This window comes from Ranitomeya imitator, chromosome 3, assembly GCF_032444005.1.
Source record: "Ranitomeya imitator isolate aRanImi1 chromosome 3, aRanImi1.pri, whole genome shotgun sequence".
In the NCBI taxonomy this organism is placed as follows: domain Eukaryota; kingdom Metazoa; phylum Chordata; class Amphibia; order Anura; family Dendrobatidae; genus Ranitomeya; species Ranitomeya imitator.
The window spans coordinates 726794748-726816766 of record NC_091284.1 but is presented as its reverse complement, the minus strand read 5'-3'; the positions used below and the strand labels follow the sequence as shown (position 1 = coordinate 726816766).

General features: G+C 46.6%; 1 protein-coding gene across 1 annotated transcript in view; it reads left to right on the top strand.

Annotated features, from left to right (window-relative positions):
* Positions 1-212: 212 nt before the first annotated feature.
* The window catches only part of ESPL1 (extra spindle pole bodies like 1, separase), a 61831-nt gene continuing 40024 nt past the window's right edge, over positions 213-22019 (top strand). The window contains exons 1-6 of the mRNA XM_069758766.1: positions 213-300; positions 2622-2707; positions 5125-6198; positions 16423-16527; positions 17537-17657; positions 18091-18227. Of these exons, the coding sequence (XP_069614867.1) occupies positions 2627-2707; positions 5125-6198; positions 16423-16527; positions 17537-17657; positions 18091-18227 (1518 nt within the window). The 5' untranslated portion in view covers positions 213-300; positions 2622-2626. The remainder of the gene's footprint in view (positions 301-2621; positions 2708-5124; positions 6199-16422; positions 16528-17536; positions 17658-18090; positions 18228-22019) is intronic.

Here is a 22019-nt window from a genome sequence, read left to right as displayed (position 1 = left end):
AATATATATAACATCGCCTGCTCATCGGTGCATGGACACAGCCTGGAGCTAAGGAGCAGTGCAAGTCAGAAACAATTCCCCCAAATGCCTAGAATAGCTCACTGCGCATGTGTGCTGCGAGACTACAACTCCCGGCGTGCCCCGCGACTGGTCGCACATTATGACGCGCTATATATAGGGCATGCTGGTTGGCTGTTGCGTTAGATTTGAAAATAGTGCAGGCGGGATCCCGGGACGGAAGTCAATACGTACGAGTGAGCTGCGGCGGAGAGCGGAGCCTGCTAACCGGAGACGAGAGCGGTATGGATACAGGAGAGGCGGCGTGTAACTGCCAGCGCGGCCCGTCACTGTGACCGAGAAGCTCATATATAGCCTGTATTGTGGGGGCTCTGGAAAATGAATGCAGCTCAGATGGTGACACGGACCGATGATGAAATGATACGGACAGACAGAGGCCGGCCTCACCCTGTGTGTGCTTCTTACCTTCAGATCCGCATCCGTCCTGCGCACCTGTCTTTGCTGCGGATCCGCAGCAGTTTCCCATGAGTTTACAGTACAATGTAAACCTATGGGAAACGCTGTGCCCATGCTGCAGTAAAAAATGCGCGGAAACGCAGTGTTTTTTTTCCCGCAGCATGTCAATTCTTTGTGCGGAATCCGCAGCGTTTTTACATCTGCTCCAATAGAAAACTGCAGATGTAAATCCGCAGCGGAATCCGCAATAGAAACCGCGATAAATCCGCAGTAAAAACCGCAGCGGTTTTTGCGTCCCCGTGCGGCGTTGTGACGTGCCCGTCGAACGCAACATGTCCCTGCGTACACAACGTTAAGGGTAAATCCGCAGTGGCCCATTCTACGTGTGCGCATACCCTTAACGTTGTGTACGCAGGGACATGTTGCGTTCGACGGGCACGTCACAACGCCGCACGGGGACGCATCCGCACACAGCGCGTGACCACGCATGTCCCTGCGTACACAATGCTAGATAGGAATGCAGGACGGATGCGGATCTGAAGGTAAGCGGTGCGCAGCCCAAACGCTAGTGTGAAATCTGCGGTTTTCCCCGCACAATAGACCGCATTGATGTCTGAGCGAGGCCTAATATCCGGCCTCTGTCGCCCACTGTTCTCTATGGAAAAGCCCCAGCTTATTTTTAAGGAGCACAAGAAAAAGCCGTCATTGAAATTCACCAGAGCGGTTCCTATTTTGTGTAGAGGCCATTCACATTGTGCGGTTGTGGTGTTAGGTGTGTGGCGGCTTGTAGGGCACATGGCGGAGGCGACATGACGTTGCGCCTCCGTGTGGCTGAGCTTTGCAACATCGGGTTCCCTTATGCTACTTTCACACTTGCGTTGTGTAATGTACGTCGCAATGCGTCATTTTGGAGAAAAAACATATCCTGCAAAGTTGCCCGCAGGATGCGTTTTTTTTTCTCCATAGACTTGCATTGCGACGTATGGCCACACGGCGCATCCATCGTGCGACGGATGCGTCGTGTTTTGGCGGACCGTCGGCACAAAAAAGGTTACATAACAACTGATATAGCCAACTAGCATGGTAACAATAATTATTTCAGAAGTCTGTACCACTAGTCAAAAAGGACCTAAAGACCTATCATCAAAATACATAATAGCAACATGGAAACAGATGATACACGGTCAGACAGAATATCATACAAAAGTATAAACTTTATTAATGTTTGTTTAAAGCAAATGCATGGAAGGTGACGCAGATAATGGCGCCACAGCGGAAAACGCTGCAAATATAAGCAGGAGGCGCGTGCACAGGAATATCAGTCCACAAAAAATACCATAATCAGGTGCTCATGACATATAAGGGCATAATCCAGAAAAAAAAAAATAAAATGTATAAAGCAACCGAAAAAATAAACAAAACAAACTAAATATAGCTATCTGTGGTATAATCCATTTAAAGTGGGAAACCAAACTGCTGGCAGTAGTCAGAAGAAATCACCAAAGAGCTTGGTCATAAGAACACCAATAGATTAACAGTGTACTATGTAGAAATCCACATTAGACATAAGGCCGCCGGTCTACAATGTAAGAAATAAATGAACCGCCGCAGAATAGTACCCACCGCAAGAGGACTGAAGATCCTGGGAACGCGCCTCCGCCCCAACGCGCGTTTCGGTAATAAACCTTCGTCAGGGGGCATGATAAAAGGTTACATGTAACTTTTTTTGTGCGTCACATCCGCCATTTTCAACCGCGCATGTGCAGCTGAAAATCCGCCCCCTCCTCCCCGGACATCACAATGGGGCAGCGGATGCGTTGAAAAACTGCATCCCCTGCCCCCGTTGTGCAATTCTTTCACAACGTGCGTCGGGCCGATGCATGGCGACGGCCCCGTACCAACCGAAGTGTGAAAGTAGCCTTAACTGTCACTGCATTCTGCTGCAGATCTCCTTTATGCACATCCACAAACAATCCGCGCCATGTGCCTTTACCCACAGACTGTACACAGTGTTTTTGTTTATTTTGAGGTTGTCAAAAATGTTGAAATTTCCAGTGCGAAGATCTTCCGTTTCAGATCTCGTCCTCTGCAGGCGTCGCCTTTCTCTGTATCGGTGCTTGTTAACCCTCTGCTTTCTCTCCTTGCAGGTAAGATGAAGGCCTATAGAGGATCAGACTTTACAAAGTTGACCTCCTCGCTGGAAGCTGTAGTGAAGCTACAAGCAGAGCTAAAGGTAAAGATTCAGGATGGCTGGCGCCGTCCAGAGGATCTTCTGTCCCCCTCAGCCGGTGCGGTCTTGTAATCTCACTCATTTTCTCAGGAGACAGATGATATATTGACATATAGGTTACATCTTGTCTAGACCAAAGCATCATTGAGAACAGGTTGTCCAGCACGGCCCATACACTGTTGGGTATCTACTGCTGTTACTGCAGATCAGCTAATATTCTTTTCAGTAAGAGCTGATCCACAGTACCCGGCAGCCAGTGTCCAGCATTTCACTCCATTTACAACCAGACGTCATCGGAGTTAACAACTGACAGTGGGATTGCCAGATGTCAGACCCTTAACGATCTCCATTTCATAACCTATCCAGACGATGGCTAATTAATATAAAATTACTGGGAAACCTGTGCACAGCTGGCCATTCACACTGTGGGTGCCCACTACTCTACAAATGACTGGTTCTCCTGAGCATGTATGCGAGCTGCTGGGGCTAAGCTGCTATCCAGTACCTTAGTGGGTTAAACTATTTTCACTGGATATCACCTATCTGCAGGATGGCTGATGCTTTACTGATTGCTGGGTGTCCAATCACTGATCCTTTTAGTGTGTGTGTGTGTGCGCTGTGTGTGTGTGTGTGCGCTGTGTGTGTGCGCTGTGTGTGTGCGCGCGCGCTGTGTGTGTGTGTGCGCGCGCTGTGTGTGTGTGCGCGCGCTGTGTGTGTGTGCGCGCGCTGTGTGTGTGTGCGCGCGCTGTGTGTGTGTGCGCGCGCTGTGTGTGTGTGCGCGCGCTGTGTGTGTGTGCGCGCGCTGTGTGTGTGTGCGCGCGCTGTGTGTGTGCGCGCGCTGTGTGTGTGCGTGTGTTAGCAGTGCTTGCAGCATGCCTTTATTTTTACCAATTATAATCTTATACAGTGCCAACACACACCACAGCAGTTACTAATTCAGAAAGGACATTTTCAAAAAACGCCATACATTAAGGTACCGTCACATTAAAGGGAGCCTGTCACCCCGTTTTTTCAAGATGATATAAAAATAGCGCTAACTAGGGGCAGAGCTGTGCTTTAAATTAGTGTATTTTTGGAGCCTTTATTCCCCACCTATGCTGCAGAAATACCTTTGTAAAGTGGCCTTTTTGGGCTGTCACTCACGCTGGACTGGTCATATGGGCGTGGTGACAGCGCTGTTTCTCCCCCAGATCTCCATTGGTGGCGTAGTGGTGTGCGCTTGCCCAGCAGGCGAATCCAGTGCGCAGGTGAAGGAAAAAGGCACGATCTGCGCTATTCCGCGGTTTATTGGTGGGCGCGGCCATCTTTGTGAGGCCACGCGTGCGCAGATGGTACTTCTCGGCTTCCCGGGGCTTCAGGAAAATGGCTGCGGGACGCCGCGCGTGCGCAGATGGAGATCGCGGCGGCCATTTTCCTGAAGCCGAGATGCGAAAAAGAAATCTTGAAAACACGCATGGTTTGCGACCCTCGAGGAATGCAGTTTGACACCCCTGGTCCACAATATCCTTCGCTTCATGTCCTTTCTTTAGATGCCGCCGCAGGGTAGCGCAGGCGCGGCTCTGTAACGTTCTATCCTTGTCGCTAGGTGCCTGCCAGGTTCCCACGCCTGACAGTGACCCCCCCCTGAATCTTCCCCGCAACACCCCCTGCCACGGGATGTTTCCTGGACAAAACCCAGTCAGCTTCTGACTAACTTCCTATCCAACCCCTAGTTTTACCAGTGTGAGGAGTGGCCTAATAAATAGAACCTTTTGCTCCCCCTAATGACCGGAGTGTGAAGTATACTGTGTGCTGGTGATACCTGGTCAGATGAACTCCTTTAGTGCCATCAGACGTACCATCACTCCCCTTAGTGGCAGAGCGATACTACTGCAACGACCAGGTCTCTGGGGCGCTGCACATGCGCTCCAGATCCGGTCTGCAGGGCCATACTGTGCGCTCCCACCATATGGACACACATGCCTGTTCTGTGGTGGCTGCGCATGTTTTCCATGACATAGAGAGGAGTAACAAGCAGTGGTGCATCGTGTAGCCATCTCAGAGCCCTTATACATTTATATAATGTCTCCTGACCCCTATGGAGATGTGGGGGAAGCAACGAACATAAACGATATTATTTAACATCCTTCAGCTCGATCTTGAGCCATGGCAACTTGATGGATGAACGCTGTTGGAAGATCAATGTTCAAGCTTGTATATCTCCATCAGGGTCTTCTCCACCATTATCTTGATAGTATCAAGCCATCAGGTTGGGGGTCTTCCCCTTTGCCTCACATAAGTCACTTGTTGCTTCTAAGGTTCTGTCCAGAGCTGCTTCCATTTGTTACCTGATGGGTCTCATTCATTAGTTTTCTTCCATTTTGCCTCTGGTTCTTTTTTTGTGGATGGTAACCCTAATCTGTCATGTCTTGTTTTTTCAGTCATATCTAAAAGATGTTCACTGCCATCAGTCTCGTCCAGATCAGTTATTTGATGAGCGCTTTGTCTGCGATCGTCTCCTGCGGGCCTGTAACCACTGGGCCGCAGAGTCCACCTGCAATGGAGAACATCTACAAAGCTTGGTGCCCCTGGTAGAGCTGGCAAGTCGGGGCTTTTGTGTGTCAAGTCTGGAGCGGATACCTTTCTATTTGGAGAAGATACTATTTCACATTCTGAAGAATATGTCCGTACATGATTCTTCATACCAGGCCTGCTCTCAACTCTCGGAACTCCTATATTCTTACCTCAGTGATTGTCCTTCAGAGCAGCAAGCCTCGTATGACTTTGGTGCCATCACTAAAAGCAGCTTTCAGTGTCTGTGGAATCTAGCCGGAGAGCAGAAGCCGGGCGCCGCTCCGTGTACCCGGGAGGCACTAGGTCTTCGATTACATGCCTTGAGGTTCCTCATGTTGGAGGAAATGTCCAGTTCCCATGCTGACGCTCCCATCACCGTATCTCGGCATGCCAAATCTGCAGCTTTGGCGTTTGATGCCAAAGGAAAATCTTACAGCCGAAGCGACGCCTGTTTCCTTAGTGAATCCTTCGAGAACTTGTTGATTAAACCTTTACAGACGTACAAGAAATTAACCCATGCATGGGCTTGTTCCCTGGTGGAAATGACATTACAGAGGATTCGAGTGCTTTGTAAAAGCGGCTGCTTCCACCAGGCAAAAGACGTGGCACATGGAGTCGTTACACGACTGAGCAAGGCCGACCAGTGCTGCCGGTCTGCGCTAGCAATTTTAAGCTTTGCCATTGAAATTCATGAGGACAGGAAGACTTTTGACATTGGAAAGCGTTTGATGCAGATGGCAGAGACTATTGATGGGGCCTCTTCCCTTGGCCATGGTTGGCAGTGCCAGGCTGTAAGTGAATGCTGTCAGTTTACAGTTTCGTGCTTGGATGGCTGCCTCAAGGATTCTTCAGACTCGGCGACGCATGGAGCAGATGCTGTTCTCAGTCTGGACAAGTTTCTGGGGGCGCACTTCAGTCTTGTGGAGAAGCAAGTTTCTTTGGTATGTACTTTAATCATGAGTGTAGTAGTGACTTTCTTATTCATTATTTATCAGTAGAAATGCTGGATATGCTTTTTGATATTACAACCATCTATTTTATTTTTCTTTTCATTAATTTATCTAGAGTAAAACATGAAGCAATATTGCGGATAGTCTTGATTTACACAATGTCGATGTGGGTCTACAGCTCCAGTGCAGACTACGGTCTCTCCATGGTACCTCTGTGTACTCCAATCTGCAGGCATTAATGGATTATTCTCAGAAAACCAAATTTTCCCCTATCCATAGGATTGGATTACTGATCACTGGAGATCTGACCACTTGGACCTCCCAGTGATCCTGAGATCGGGACTCCAAAACCCCAAGACTGGGTCTCTACAGACCCATCCAGAATGGAGCATATGTGCACATGATCGGCTTTACTCCATTCATTGTGAGCATGACTGCCAGCCTATACCAAATATTAAAAAAAAAAAAAAAAAATTAATTAACTGGTTCATGCAGCTTTACATGAACACCCAAGCCTTACACTATGGCTGGTCCGAATAACTATAGCAATTGTTACCATCCACCTCTCGTGTCTCCCCTTTTCCTCATAGTTTGTAAGCTTACGAGCAGGGCCCTCACTCCTCTTGGTATCTGTTTTGAACTGTATTTCTGTTATGCTGTAATGTCTATTGTATGTACAAGTCCCCTCTATAATTTGTAAAGCGCTGCGGAATATGTTGGCGCTATATAAATAAAAATTATTATTATTATTATTATACCAATGAATGGGGCTTAACACTGTTACCTTCAATCTGTCCCCTATTGTTTTAGCAGCAGGCTGCTCAGGGTTTTTCAGTTTTGAATAGCACTTGTGGGTGTTTGTAGCGGCATCTGCACTAGCTCTCCTGGATATTGCATGCCATTGTCACTCGATCCCAGTGGTCAATCAGAGCTGTTTTCACTTTCCCTGCGTTTGAGCAAATCTCATACATCCGAAGGAAGTGAGCACTGCTTCTACACTCACTTTCTCCCAGGGTGGATTTGATTTAAATCTAACTGATTTAAATCACAATTTAAATCACTAGTCAGTAAGGCTTGATTTAAATCATTGCTACTTTAACATGCAAGTAGATGAAGATTTTTAGAATTACTTTTTTTCTCCCCAGTTTAATGGGTTAATCATTCATATTTGGACACCACTGTTCTGTTGTACTTAGGAAGGAGAAAAATAATCCTGACCTTAATAACAATTTAAATAGACTTATTCAACTGAAACAATAACAACATTACGGCATAAGTTATTTGCTTAAACAAACATCCATGTTTGTTAACTAATTTGGCTAAACAAAATATATATATATTATAAGAAACTTAGACTGTCAGCCCAGCCGACACATGAAAAACTTAAATACTACTGTCCCTGCTGTCCTCTGTAGCTCACTTGTCGTCATCTTCATCATCATCTTCTTCTTTGTTCCTATTCATAATCTGGAAAAGAAAAACAAGCTTTCCTGCTTTATTGGGTCCCAACCGATTTCTCAATTTAGAATGAATGAGTCCAAAGGAAGAGAATATTCTTTCAACGCCTGCAGAAGAAGCTACTGCTGTTAAAAGTGAAATCATTACTTGAACAGTCTCTAAATCCAAGTGCTTAAGTGACTTCCACCAGTTTACTGGTGTGACCGTCCTTAAAATATCTTCAGAAAACATATATTTCTTGAATTGTTCCCCCTTAGCTCTGAAGTTTATTATAGTTGGCATTAAAGATGGATGATTGCTGGATACCCATGTCATAGCTAACTCCTCTTCCTCAGCACTTAGGTTTTGACCCTGATATTGGATATTGACAATATTTGCCAAAAAATGAGCTGGAGTCAGTGCTTGTCCCATTCGTTTGTTTACTGCTTGTAATTTAATTCTGTCCATGTGTAGTTCTGTTTTTTAGTGTTCACTCAGTTCCTTCCAAATTTCAACAGCATCTGCAATAAAAACAGCTATTTTTCTGTATTTTGTTTAAAGCTTGAGAGATGGGTTTCAGGAAGCTCAGCATATGTTCAACATTTCTCTTAAGCCCAATGTTGAGGATTTTGGCCGTGACAGTGCCATCTATTTTATCTCGATTTTCTTCACAAAGTGTCATCAGAATAGGCCAGTTTTTGATATACTGCTCAAAACAGTCCACCACAGAGTTCCATCTAACATCTTGTGGGAGCGTTAGCTTGGTTCCACCCATGCTTTTCAGAGCTGCTGCAGCAAAATGATTATTACGGAAGTATTTAGCAATTTCAACAACATTAGCCTTTATTTCTGGAACACTCAAGTCTTTGGCTAAGAGGTGCAGCAAATGAGCACTGCAACCATATGTTATTAGCAGCTTTGTATTCCCTCCCTGCTCTTCTAAATCTCTTCTCATCTTGGATACGTTTGCAGCATTGTCAGTGACCAAACTGTGCACTAGACATTTGAATTTTTGTTCACATGTCGTTATAGCTTTTACTGCCACTTCTTGTAAGTATTCTGCTGTGTGTGCATTTCCTGACGTATCAGTTGTTTGTGCAAGGAAGACTTTACCTTCTTCTGTTATACAAGCACATACAATAGGATCATTGTGGACATTACTCCACCCATCAATACTTAGGTTAACAGTTTTACCCTCCAGAGCTGTTGCACATTGCTCCATTTCTCTGTCATACACTTGATCCAGCAGTTTCCCTGCAACATCAGCTCTGCTGGGTGGACTGTATCCTGGTCTCAGTGACTGAACCATATTAATGAAATGTGGGTTCTCAGTCAGACGGAAAGAAGAGTTCGTTGCATAAATAAACTGGGCAATTTTTTCATCAATCAACTCTTTTTCTAATCTGCTAGTTCTTATTACAAACCTATCTATGGTGGTTCCAGGAGGTAAAGGTTTTTTCTTCCTTTTGGGTGATGGTGATATGTGGCTGTGGGTGTCTGATGATGATGCTGCTGCTAATGAAGCACTATCCTGGATGGATAACTCTGAAACTGTAGAACAGGATGATGGTGATCTTGGAGGTGGATAGTTTCCAGAATCCATGAATTCCCCTAAACAAAAAAAGTCAATGCTGTTATTTTATTGTTTATACAATTTCTGCTTATTGTACACAACACATCACTGCCCCTGCCCCAAAAGGAATATTTGTTTTTCTTCATAACTGTACCAAATGACAGTAACATGCAGTAATAATAAGAAATATAATTTTTCTCACACATGACAGTTCAGTCTTTAGAAATAGGATTCAATAAAAATGTTTACCAACCTGAAGATCCTGCCTGTTCAGAAGTGTTTCTTTGGTCATCTTCATCACCGCACTTCTCATGATGTTGCCTCATTCGCGCCACCAGGCCTTGCATCTTTGTTGCATCGTTTGCATTTTGCACGCATGCCTGCCTTACCGATAGGCGAAGGAGCTTCATTAAAATATTCCCAAACTGGGTCTCTTTTACGGCCTGCTGCCATTATAAGGAAAGAATGTAATAAACCTCAGATCGTACACACAAACAGATCCAGACTTGTCTCTGTGGCTATGCTGCAGCATTGTGCTCAAAGTTTCACTTTCATTTTCTTGTCTGCTTGCCCTTCCTCCTCCTCACACTTAGATTCACATTCTTCTTGTGTTGTGCAGATCTATTCCACTCCAAACAATCAGAAACATATTGTCTAACTTCTTGGACTTGGCACTGAAGGGGTTGATTCTGTATTCATAGGTTTGTAGAACAATAGGATTAAGGTCTTTTTCTCAACTCTGTTCATATTGTAACATTTTTGCCGTGAAGAGGCTGGGACCTCTGCGGAGTCAAATTCAGTTTTGAGAACTGCGTAAGTAAAGCGAGCGTCTGTGATAATATAGGAGAGAAACTGCCCACTAATCCTACAGAAACCTCTGGAAGAGCATGGCATTGTGAATGTTACACATATACAGCCTTTATTCTACTGAGTTAAACAACTCCGCTTTATCTCATGATGGAAGAACCTTTGGATGGTAAAATATTTTCCTCAAAATGCAGTTTATTGAAAAAAATCCGATTTAAAAAAAAAAAAAAAGCATTGATTTTTATCCACCATGCTTTCTCCAGATGTATGTGATGTGCCCAAAGGAGGGGAGAGTGAAAGCAGCATTTATTGACCACTAGAGTCGGGTGGCAATGCCATGCAATATCCAGGAGAGCTAGTGCCAACAGCTCTGGAATGGCACAGATACCAGTGGTGTTTTGCTGGGGTGAAATATAGGCATTAAGAAGGTGTTGACCAAGTATTGGACACATGATTTAATGGTCACTTTTGGGTCCCCTGCAGATTAATAAAATGGTTGATTAAACAAATCTTAATTTCTCGTACGCCTCAGTAGGGGACACAGGACCATGGGTGTTATGCTGCTAGGAGGACACTAAGTAAACACACTTAACTCCTCCTCTGCAGTATACACCCCTTGACTGGCCAGTAATGACCCAGTTCTTGCTTGGTGTCTGTAGGAGACACTTGGGTCTGTTCTCAGACCCCAACGTTTTTTATCTTATTTTTATTTTTCTGTAAAAATTTTTTAATTGAGTGAAGAGGGCGTCGGATTCCATCTCGGGGTCCGCTTTCCCCCGAACCATCAACAGGCGAGCACGGCAAGTATACCTCCCTGTACCTCTCCTGCGCCGATTGGGGCACGCCTAATCTACCCCAGGGCGACGGTTCCTGTACGGTCCCGATCTTCCCCCTGTAAGATGGCGAGCACATAGAGTATACCTCTTATGTGCATCTCCCGGGCTCCTCCGCAATTAAGACCTCACCGGTTGGCGTCATGTAGTCCCCACAGTAGCCTTAAGCCCCCTGCGGCAGGCACACAACAGGACGCTCTCCATCCCCCGGTATAGGGAGGATCGATTGAGCTGGAGGTGGCTCCCTCCTCGGTGAGTACTACCCTTCCTCACACTGCCGGCGTGGGAAGGTGCCGTCCGGGTCCCTGGGGAGAGGTACCGCTGGCTAGATGCCAGCGGCGATCGTGTGGCGTCACGGCCACCGGCGCGCTCTCCCGGCCGGCTCCACTAATTTAGTCCCTGGCTTCTTCAGCTGGGCTAGGCCGCAATTCAAAAATCCTGCCCACCTCCAGAGCCCCGCCCACTACTCAGGCGCTTCTCGCTCTGAACGAGAAGAGCCCTGCAAATCTCAGGCGCCATCTTGGTACTCCACTGCTGCAGGGAACTACAGCCGAAAACCCTACTTCCCTCTCTTCCTCCCTGGGGACACCAGCACAGGATCGTGGGTAAGCTGCTCCACTCCATAGAGAAAAGCTTAGCCCCTTCTCTGCACCTATAGCCCTGCTATTAGCAGTTTACTGGAGAATAGACATACACTATGTCTCAATCTATGGAGGCTAGAAGGGGCAATAAAAAGCACTGTGTTTTTTACTTCATGTGCCACTTGCAACTCTGCGTTGCTACGTGCCCACAATACCCCTTTGTGCCAGAACTGTGACCCGGCCTGTGCGCAACCGCCTTCTGCCTGTACCTCCAATGTCTCCACCGACCCCCGTCGAGCCTAACCCTACTGAGTGGGCCGCGTCCTTGTCACGTTCAATGGACTTTTTGGTCAAGGCATTTGACTCCTTTCTGGGGGTCCTCCTTAAGCCAGATCTCACCTCCGTCGGCTGCGATGGAATCTGGCGCCGGTGCGGGGCCGTCCGAGCACAGGGGGCATACCGTATTACAGGAATCTCGGGGTGCCAGAAAAAGAACCCTTTCCTCATCTCCCATCCATGCTCAAGCTTCGGAATCTGTGAGCTCCTCTTCTCTCTCGCTTCCCCTCCTTGAGGGTCGCAGCGTACATGACTCAGAATACGAGTCGGAGGAATCTTTAACCCAAGACTCCTCGATCGGTCAGGAGACACTTGACTCCCTCATTGAGGCAGTCAACAAAACACTAATGGTGGACGAGGAATCTGTATCCACTCAGGAACACGTTGTCTTTTGAAAAGACTAAACGCGTTCAAAAGATATTTGCTAATCATCGTGAGTTACAGGACATTGTCCAGGGACACAGGGAACACCCGGAGAAGCGATTTACGGCTCAAAAAGCCACAAAGCTAAATATCCTTGGAGAAAGGATCTAATGAAGGAGTTGCTTCTCTCCTTCTGTGGATCCTGCCGTATTGCGACTCGCATCCAAAACAGTCTTATCCCTGTCCGACGGTTCATCTGTCAAAAATCCTTCTGACCGTCAAATTGACTTCCTGGCTCGCTCAGTCTTTGAGGCCTCAGGAGCAGCTCTCCTTCCATCTTTTCCGCTACCTGGGAGGCTAAGGCAGTGGTTGCCTGGGCAGAGGTGTTAACCTCTACCGTCCACGACAGTAATCTTCCCCCAGAGGCGGCCAGACTAGCTGACTAGATGGCTCAGGCCATCTTCCATAGATGCCGTTAATTGCGCAGCGCAAGTGGCTGCAAACGCAATCTCCATCTTTACCTTACCAAGCTGGCCTTATGGCTCCATGATTGGCGAGCAGATTCTGCTTCTAAAAAGTCGCTGACTTCTTTACCTTACGAAGCTGGCCGTTTATTTGGGGAGGAACTAGACCAAATCATTTCTGACGCTACCGGAGGGAAGAGTAAATTTCTTCCCCAGCAAAAACCTTCCCGGCCTTTTCGGAATCAACCGCAGTTTCGATTCCGGTCATTTCGTAACATTTCGTGGTCCTCCTTCTCCCCTGGTTCGGGGAAACAGAAATCCCCAGGTCTCATACAGACCAAACCGTTCCTGGAATCCCAGACTGAGACCTTCTGGTCCTAAGGCATCTGCATCCCTTAAACCTTCTACACAATGACTCGCCGACATGTCTGGCGGACACCGACAAAGTAGGCGGACACTTTCTTTCGTTCTGTCAAAATTGGCTCTCGGTCGTTAATGATGAGTGGGTCAGAGAGCTCGTGTCTTCCGGATACAAAATCAAGTTTTCTTCCATCCCTTCCTCCGCGCTTCTTCCAGTCTTCTCCCCCTAAATAAAGGGCGTCACATCTTCTTCAGGCCATAGAGGCGCTTCAAAGGGACGGTGTCATCGTTCCGGTCCCTCGACCAAAGGTTCAAGCGGTTTTACTCCAACCTATTTGTGGTCCCAAAGAAGGATGGGATTCTACGGCCCATACTGGATCTCAAACTACTAAACAAGTTCGTACGGACTCCGTTGTCGCGTCCCTGGAAAAAGGAGAGTTATTTGCATCCATAGACATCAAGGATGCTTATCTCCACATCCCGATTTTGTCCCTCTCATCAGCAGTTTCTGCGCTTCGCAGCCCAGGACGAACACTTCCAGTTTGTGGCCCTGTCCTTCGGACTCGCCACTGCCCCCAGAGTCTTCACGAAGGTCATGGCAACTGTCATGGTCACTCTTCACGCTCGGGGAGTCGTAGTTCTTCTGTACCTGGATGACTGATTTTTAAGGGTCCGTCCCATTCTGCCTGCGTGGAGTCCGTAAGTATCACCGTGGATTCTCCTTCTCGCCTGGGTTGGAAAATCAACTTCGAGAAATCCTCTCCAGTGCCGGCTCAGCAAATCTGCTTCCTGGGCATGATTTTGGACTCTTCCCGCGGGTTAGTCATTTTCCCTCCAGAGAAGGTCTTGTCCTTACAACAGGGAGCGCGCAAGCTCTCCCGCCCAGTCCCTCACTCCATTCGCTTCGCGATGCGCATCCTCTGGAAAATGTTTGTGGCGATGGAAGCCGTTCTGATTGCGCAGTTCCATCTCCGTCCCCTGCAACAGGTGCTGCTGGTAGCCTGGGACAGGAGTCCGTTTTCCCTCGACCGTCGTTTTCGCCTGTCCCCACAGGTCAGGCAGACCCTCAGGTGGTGGACGCTACAGTCCTCTCTGAACCAAAGGAAGTCCTTTCTCCCGGTGCACTGGTTAGTGGTGACCACCAATGTCAGCCTTTTGGACTGGGGGGCAGTTTTCAATCACCACACGGCACAAGGTCATTGGTCCACAAGAGTCTCGTCTTCCAATCAATATCTTGGAGATTCAAGCGATCACACTTGTTTTACGCAATTTTCACCACTTTCTCTCAGCCCATCCCATCAGAATCCAATCCGACAACGCCACGGTGGCGTATATCTACCGGCAAGGGGGAACCCTCAGCAGGGCAGCCATGCTCTAAGTCTCCCACATCCTGCGCTGGACCGAGACCAATCACTCGCTCATCTCGGCGATCCACATACCGGGTGTGGAGAATTGGGAAGCGGACTTCCTCAGTCGCCAAGGTCTTGCCTCGGGCGAGTGATCCCTCCATCCGGAAGTCTTCCTGCAGACTTGTTTTCGCTGGGGGACGCCGGATGTGGATCTCATGGTCTCATGGCTCAACAACCAGGTTCCCCAGTTCATTGCTCAATCCCGCAATCCTTGCGCCATCGTGGAAGATGCTCTGGTCCTGTCGTGGCATCGGTTCCAGCCGCCATACATATTTTCGCCTCCTTCCTCTGCTCCCGAGAGTCATCAAGAAGATCAGGGCAAAGGGGAGACCAGTGATCCTCGTCGCGCCGGACTGGCCACGCCGAGCATGGTACGTGGAACTCGTCCAAATGGTCGCCGACATCACCTGGCGGCTTCCAGATCGCATGGATCTTCTCTCACAGGGCCCGATTTGCCACCAGAACTCCGGGGCCCTGTCTTTGATGGCATGGCTGTTGAATCCTGGATTTTAGCCCAAGCCAGATTCTCTCCAGGGGTTTCTTCTACCATTATTTGCACTAGGAAACCCGTATCCATGCGCATTTATCATCGCACCTGGCACATCTTTTCATGGTGCAATGCCCATGGACATTCTCCTCCTGGTTTTTTTTTTTTTTTTTTTTTTCCCATTCCGTTTCTCCAATCAGGTTTAGTCAGGCCTTGCCCTAGACTCGCTCAAGGGACAAGTGTCCGCATTGTCTGTTCTATTCCAACGAAAGATTGCTTCCAGACTGCCGGTTAAGATGTTCATCCAAGGAGTCTCCCGGTTGGTCCCTCCCTATAGAATGCATTTGGCTTCATGGGATCTTAACTTGGTTTTCGGAGTTCTTCAGGAGGCCCCTTTCGAACCATTGCAGGACATCTCTCACCCTCCTTTCATGGAAGGTGGTCTTTCTCGTGGCGATTACGTCAATCAGGAGAGTTTGAGTTGGCGGCTCTCTTGCCGACCCCCTTCTCTTTTTTTTATTTTTTATTTTTTTCTCACCCAGACAAGGTAGTTTTGAGAACCTCTCCCTCTTTCCTACCTAAAGTCGTCTCCTCCTTTCATCTAAATGAGGACGTTGTCTTGCCGTCATTCTGTCTGGCTCCAACCCATCGTATCGAGAAACCTCTCCATACTCTGCATGTGGTTAGAGCTCTTCGGCGGTACGTATCTCGCACGGCTCCCTTCCGTAAGTCGGATGTCCTGTTCGTGCTTCCGGAGGGACATAGGAAAGGTCTACCCACCTCAAAGGCCACTCTAGCCAAGTGGATTCGCTCCACTATTCAGGAATCCTACCGCATCAGGAACACCCCTGTCCCAGCAGGGATTAAGGCGCATTCGACTCGGTCGGTCGGTGCTTCTTGGGCCATTCGGCACCAGGCTTCAGCACAACAGCTTTGTAAAGCTGCGACTTGGTCCAGTCTGCATACCTTCACAAAGCACTATCACGCTCATACCCAGGCTTCGGCAGATGCTGCCCTTGGCAGGTGTATTCTGCAGACAGCGGTACCTCAGTAAGCCAGTGGTACCTCAGTAAGCCAGTGGTACATGGGGTTTTAGCAGTGCAATTGCTCCCCACCCAGGGACTGCTTTAGGACGTCCCATGGTCCTGTGTCCCCCAATGAGGCGTAGGAGAAAAGGAGATTTTTGTGTACTCTCCATAAAATCTTTCTCCGAGCCAATCATTGGGGGACACAGCACCCACCCAGTTAGCCTATTGGCTGGTTGTTGTTGTGGTTTGTTCCTCAGTTTTTGACATAGTTTACTTGTCTTGGTTTTTCTTATACTCCTACTGCTTTACTACCGAACTGGGTTGTTACTGGCCAGTTAAGGGGTGTATACTGCAGAGAAGTTAATTCTTTGTGTTTACTTAGTATCCTCCTAGTGGCAAGCAGCATAACACCCATGGTCCTGTGTCCCCCCCCCAATGACTGGCTCACAAAGATTTTACGGTGAGTACACACAAATCTCCTTTTTCTTGGTGTGTGTCGTACTTCATTTTTAGCACTAATATGTGTTTTTCCCTCAGGTCTCTGAAGACGAGACTCGCCAACTCCGATCCTTAAAACTGCAGCAGATTTGTGATTTCCAGCAATTTACAGATGTCGCCTGCTCGTTTCTCCAACGCTCCAAGGTAGCAGAAATAAGGCTTGCGTTGGTTCCGATGACTTGTATGTTGAGGTCTAGGATTGTACCCGCTGGTGTGAACTGTGCCATGTAAGCGGTCTGATCTGTGGTGGCGGTTATTAGTACCTTTCTTTGTTAATCTGCCTCTTCCGGAGTCCTAGATAACATATATGTAGACTTTTCATGGGCTAGCTTCTGTCCATAATGACAAGATGGCAGAAAGGCTCAGGTGTCCTGACCAGAGATGTCGTGACATTATGGAACAGACACGGTGGTGCCATCAGGGTTGAGCTTGTGGAGTAGTGTAGGATTCAGGACTATAGATGGGCTCCAGTGGGCAGGAATAGATTAGCTGAAACTAATGGGGTCTTGGGGTCTTGGAACAGACACAATCAAGCTGGTCATACTTTAGGCTGCTGTAGCGCAAATAATGGTTATACAGAAATCTCTCCTGACTTCCTCCATTTAGGGATGCATGTTTTTTTTTTTTTTAAATAAACCATGGCACAGTCCACCAGATGGTGCGACAGTTGTGCCGAGGTCTTTGGATTTACCATCCACTAAATGGAGGAAAGCTCGGCCTGACTGAGCGATCATGTGCTGTATGAGCCACCTCTGGCAGCAGTTTACGTCTGAGCCAAACAAGCAGATCGGTGATCTTTCTCTCCCTCTACATCTGTCAGCTATGTGTCAGGAGAACCCCATACATATTGATGGTTGGCCGATCCCACCAATATTGGAGGATTTGGAAGCCTTCTATCTAATGTGTATTTAAGCCTTAAGGCAGGATTTGGACAAGACGCTGGACCCCCAAACTTGGCTCAACATGGAGACCTGTATTAATCCAAGTTCAGAACGGCATCATGCTCCAATATGTACGTGACAATGGATGGTACCGTGATGCATTCCTCCGTAAGGCCGTGTAGTGATCATGCATTAACCGACCCAGTTTCTTGTATGTGTAAGTCACAGTTGAGGTTCTGCAGCAGCGCTATCAGTACTGGTTTTCTTTGTAGGATATGAAATGTGCTGCGTTGCAGCGACTGCTAGGAGCCTGCAAGGACTGGGTGTCCCGAATGCTGATCTCCATGCACGGCCTCTCTGCTCCAGATTCCACAGAGTTCCTAACTATTACAGGTTTGTTACTTGCTACCTCCTTAATTCTGTTTTATGTTGGCAAAAAGAGGGAAACGTTCCAGTTCATAAAAATTGGGACTTTTTAGATGTATGTATGTGTGTATTTTTTGCATTGATCTGAAGTTGCGTGCAGGGATATCTAGGGACGTGTATGTGTATGTATGTGGCAAGCTCTGCTCTCCACTGCCCATGGTCCTCAGCACAGATGGACAGCAGCTCAGACATTGATGCAAATACAGGTATCTTTAGGGGTGTAAGTGGCCAACCCCGGCTGATGGCAGCGCCAGCTCTCATTTCCAGGCTTCCATAATGATTTTATTCATATCTGCCAATATTTTTTCCAATAACAGCCAGAGAAGATATGTAGTTCTGGTTTTCCCTCTTGCATCTCTTTCCAAGTGCTAACGTTGTGCTTGCGTCTGTTTCTCCTCAGCTACCCGGGTCCATAATATGGCTTATTGGTTCTATTGCCAAAGAAAATATAAAGAAGCGTCAGATCTGATGTCTCCGCTTTGTGAGAGGCTTGCAGCCGGAGGTCCTGGGGGTGATCCTGATCTGGCTGTGGAAAGGGTAAAGCTTTGCTTTCATCTAATTAACGGGATTGTCCTGTAATGCAGAATGTGACTGACTAACATGAAGACGTAGCGCTCACACCCAGGCCTCACGCTGACATTAGCGATTCTGCTCATACGTAGAAACACAATTGTCTTTACCATTGATGTTTCATCAGTGATTTTGTATGTGAGAAGCAGAAGTCTGGATGAGGTGTAAGGCCGTATTCACACCTCGGTGTCTTGTGGTCAGAGTATATGTGCCTGTGAGTTCGGATGCTGATTCCCGTGGCGGATTTGTGTATCTTGATCCCTGAGCTCAACCTCCATTGGAGACGTACGTGCACACATCGGTGGGCATCACAAGTGGGTTTAGGTGTCAAATGCCCGTCTCCCTTTTCTTCCGACTCCTCTGGAACTCTCATAAGAAATAGAAGTTTACTCTGTGTATTAACCTTGAGAAAGTGGATGTTTCTTAGGAATGGAAGTCTAGAACTGAAATACAATTATTAACCCATTACTTGCCAAATTACCATATATTTTTTTTTTTTTTTTTTTTAATGACAGATTTTTAATGATTTTGGGTTCTAAAGAATCAGAAACACAATTTGCCACATTTTTACAAGTATTAACACTAGGCAAATGACCCAAAAAAGATTCTTTAGAAGGACAAAAAACTCCAAATATCATACTACATCAAGAAAAATGGTGCACAGAGACCACATAAAGAGTATAATCCTTAGGTTCACGGTTTTTATTAATGAAATACAAAAAATCACAAATTGTTTAAAAACCGAACTACTGGACACCACTCCTCAAAGGACAAAATGTGACCAGCACAACATCAATGCCTTTAGTGTAGATAGAAACAGTAATTAATTCATAACCTCTCAAATGACAAAATCACAAATGTGATCACCAATATGGGCAGTATAAGGCTCAGTGCAGCTCTGTGTAAACAGCAGTCTTAAATTTGGTGCAAATAAGGTGCATAGTGCATGCCGTCATGTCCACAACAGACCGTTAAAGTGCACAATCAAGCTATAATAAGGAGGTATGATGTTCTTACAAAATGTAAATAGGCAGTGTGCTGGTGACAAGTGGTCCCCGCTGCCCCAACGCACGTTTCGTCAAGACTTCCTCAGGAGACATGCGTTAGGGAGGGGGTTTTGGCTATTTATACATGGTCTGGCCAATGGGAACACTATTACAAGCCTCTAACAACAAGTCACATCCGTTCGTTTCTAAGAAGTAAAGCGCATTCGCAGAAGCACCCACACTGATCCTGTACTGATGGCGCATGCGCTGCCTCCATGACAACGCACAGAACCTCCGTGCGAGCGGCTGTGGAATCCAAACACACAAGACCGTCATGGAGACGGTGATTGCGTACCGCGCTCCTGGCGCCGCCCCCACAAAGATCCGGAGCCAGGAAGGCCACGCATGCACACAAAGATCCAGGTGATGCAGGTGAGATCTACAGTCAACAAAGCTATGCAATATCATGTGACTAATAATTACTACGGTGTCGCAAAATGTGAATTGTTACTATAATATACAAAACAAGGTGATAAATAGTGATAAACTTATGAAGGAATGGATGACAAAGTTTGTCAACATATTTGAACAGAATATGGAGTGAAAATATGAAAAATGATTAAACTAAGTGTGAAAAATATACATACAATAAGTATAATACATTGCGAGAATATACTCACAAATAGAACATAAACAAACAATTAAGTATGCAGAAAAAAGTGAGACTATAAATCTAAAACACCACTACTACTACTGGACAAAAAAAGAAAAATTAACCCAGATTGACTCAATATTTAAACAAATCTCAGCATTTAAAATATGACACATCAATATTATCCAGTAGACGTCATATCACTATATCGTTTTCCAGTCAATAGACCTGTGTACAGGCATGGAGATCTGAGTTAATTGTAGGAACCTCTTTGACGTCAACTGGAAAGCAACTTTCATAGGAAGGAGGCTGTAGCCAAGGATCAATACACTATGCAGGATGCACATCGCACAGGCATGCATGAACCAAAAGGCCCAAACTGAAATATTAAAGTTTCAAGAAGAAAAACAGAAATTAGTAAGGTATCAAATAAAAACAAATTGTAAAGTAAAAACCAAATCCCCCCCCCCCCCCCCCGGGGTAACTGTATTAAGCCGATTAAATCCAACGGCTTTCTACCTTAGCCAGGGCTTTAAACAGATCACCACCTCGTGGACCCAAGGAGACCTGACTGATTGCTTTGACTTTGTTTGCTCGCATTGCACTCATGATGTAGAAGAAAATGCCGAGGAAGAGTCTTTAACGACTCCACATCCTTTGCGGTTCTGGCCTTTTCTATGTCGTGTACATGTTCTCTTGTTCTTATTTTACGTTCCTGGGTTGTCATCCCAATGTAATCTTTGTTGCATGGACATTGGGCGTAGTAGATTACCCCTTTTGAGGCACAGGTAAGTCGATGACGAATCTTAAAGGTAGGATTCCCCTGAGAATTACTAAATACTTTGCTCTTAATGTGATTCAAACAGCCTTTACAAAAAGTACATGGAAAAAAGCCATGTATAGGTTCGCTCGCCTCCTTCAAATCCTTGCCACTAGGAGAATAATGGCTTCGGACAAGCAAATCACGGAGATTATCCGACCTCTTGGCAGTAATCAATGGCTTAACCGGAAGAACATTTTTCAAAATTGAATCAGAGCGTAAAATACCCCAATGTTTGGTTATTATTTCAGTAAAAGCTTTCCATTGGCAATTGAAAGGGGTAATCAACCTCACCTGTACATCTTCCTTATTTTTAGATGAAGTCTTATAAAGGAGTTCATTACGAGATGTTGAACAGGCTCTTTTATAGCCACGATGAATTTGCCTATGGCTATATCCCCGTTCCCTGAAACGGCAATAAAGATCCTGAGCCTGACTTTGAAATTTCTCCTGGCTAGAACAAATTCGCTTGATCTGTAAATGTTTTCCAATAAGAATTCCGTTGATGGTTAATTGGCGATGGGATGGACTTGCCTGTAGCAATGTTTGTTGCTGTGGGTTTCCAGTAAACATTGGTCTCTATCAATCCCTGAGAGGAGACACAAACATCCAAATCCCAAAAAATTGACTTGTCGGTCATGGGAGAAGGTAAGCTTAATATTGCTGTTATTTGTATTAAGTTTTAACATAAATTCATTTAATTGATCAATTGTTCCTTCCCATATGAAGAATATATCATCAATATAGCGGATCCAGTGTGCTCCACTGGATCGCTAAGAAAGATACCCCTCTCCCAGGCCCCCAAGAATAAGTTGGCATAGGACGGAGCACAGGCGGCCCCCATGGTGGTCCCCTGAAGCTGGAGATATACTTGGTCAGAAAACCTAAAACAATTGTGTGTAAGAATAAATTGAAGAAGCTGTAAAACAAATTCAGCCAAATGTTTGTCCACATCTCCAGCCTCAAGGAACCAAGAGACCGCCCTGAGTCCGTCCTCCTATCTCGCCTGCATCACCTGGATCTTGGTGTGCATGCGTGGCCTTCCTGGCTCCGGATCTTTGTGGGGGTGGCGCCAGGAGCGCGGTACGCAATCACTGTCTCCATGACGGTCTTGTGTGCTTGCATTCCACAGCCGCTCGCGCGAAGCTTCTGTGCGTTGTCATGGAGGCGGCGCATGCGCCATCAGTACAGGATCAGTGTGGGTTCTTCTGCGAATGCGCTTTACTTCTTAGAAACAAACGGATGTGACTTGTTGTTAGAGGCTTGTAATAGTGTTCCCATTGGCCAGACCATGTATAAAT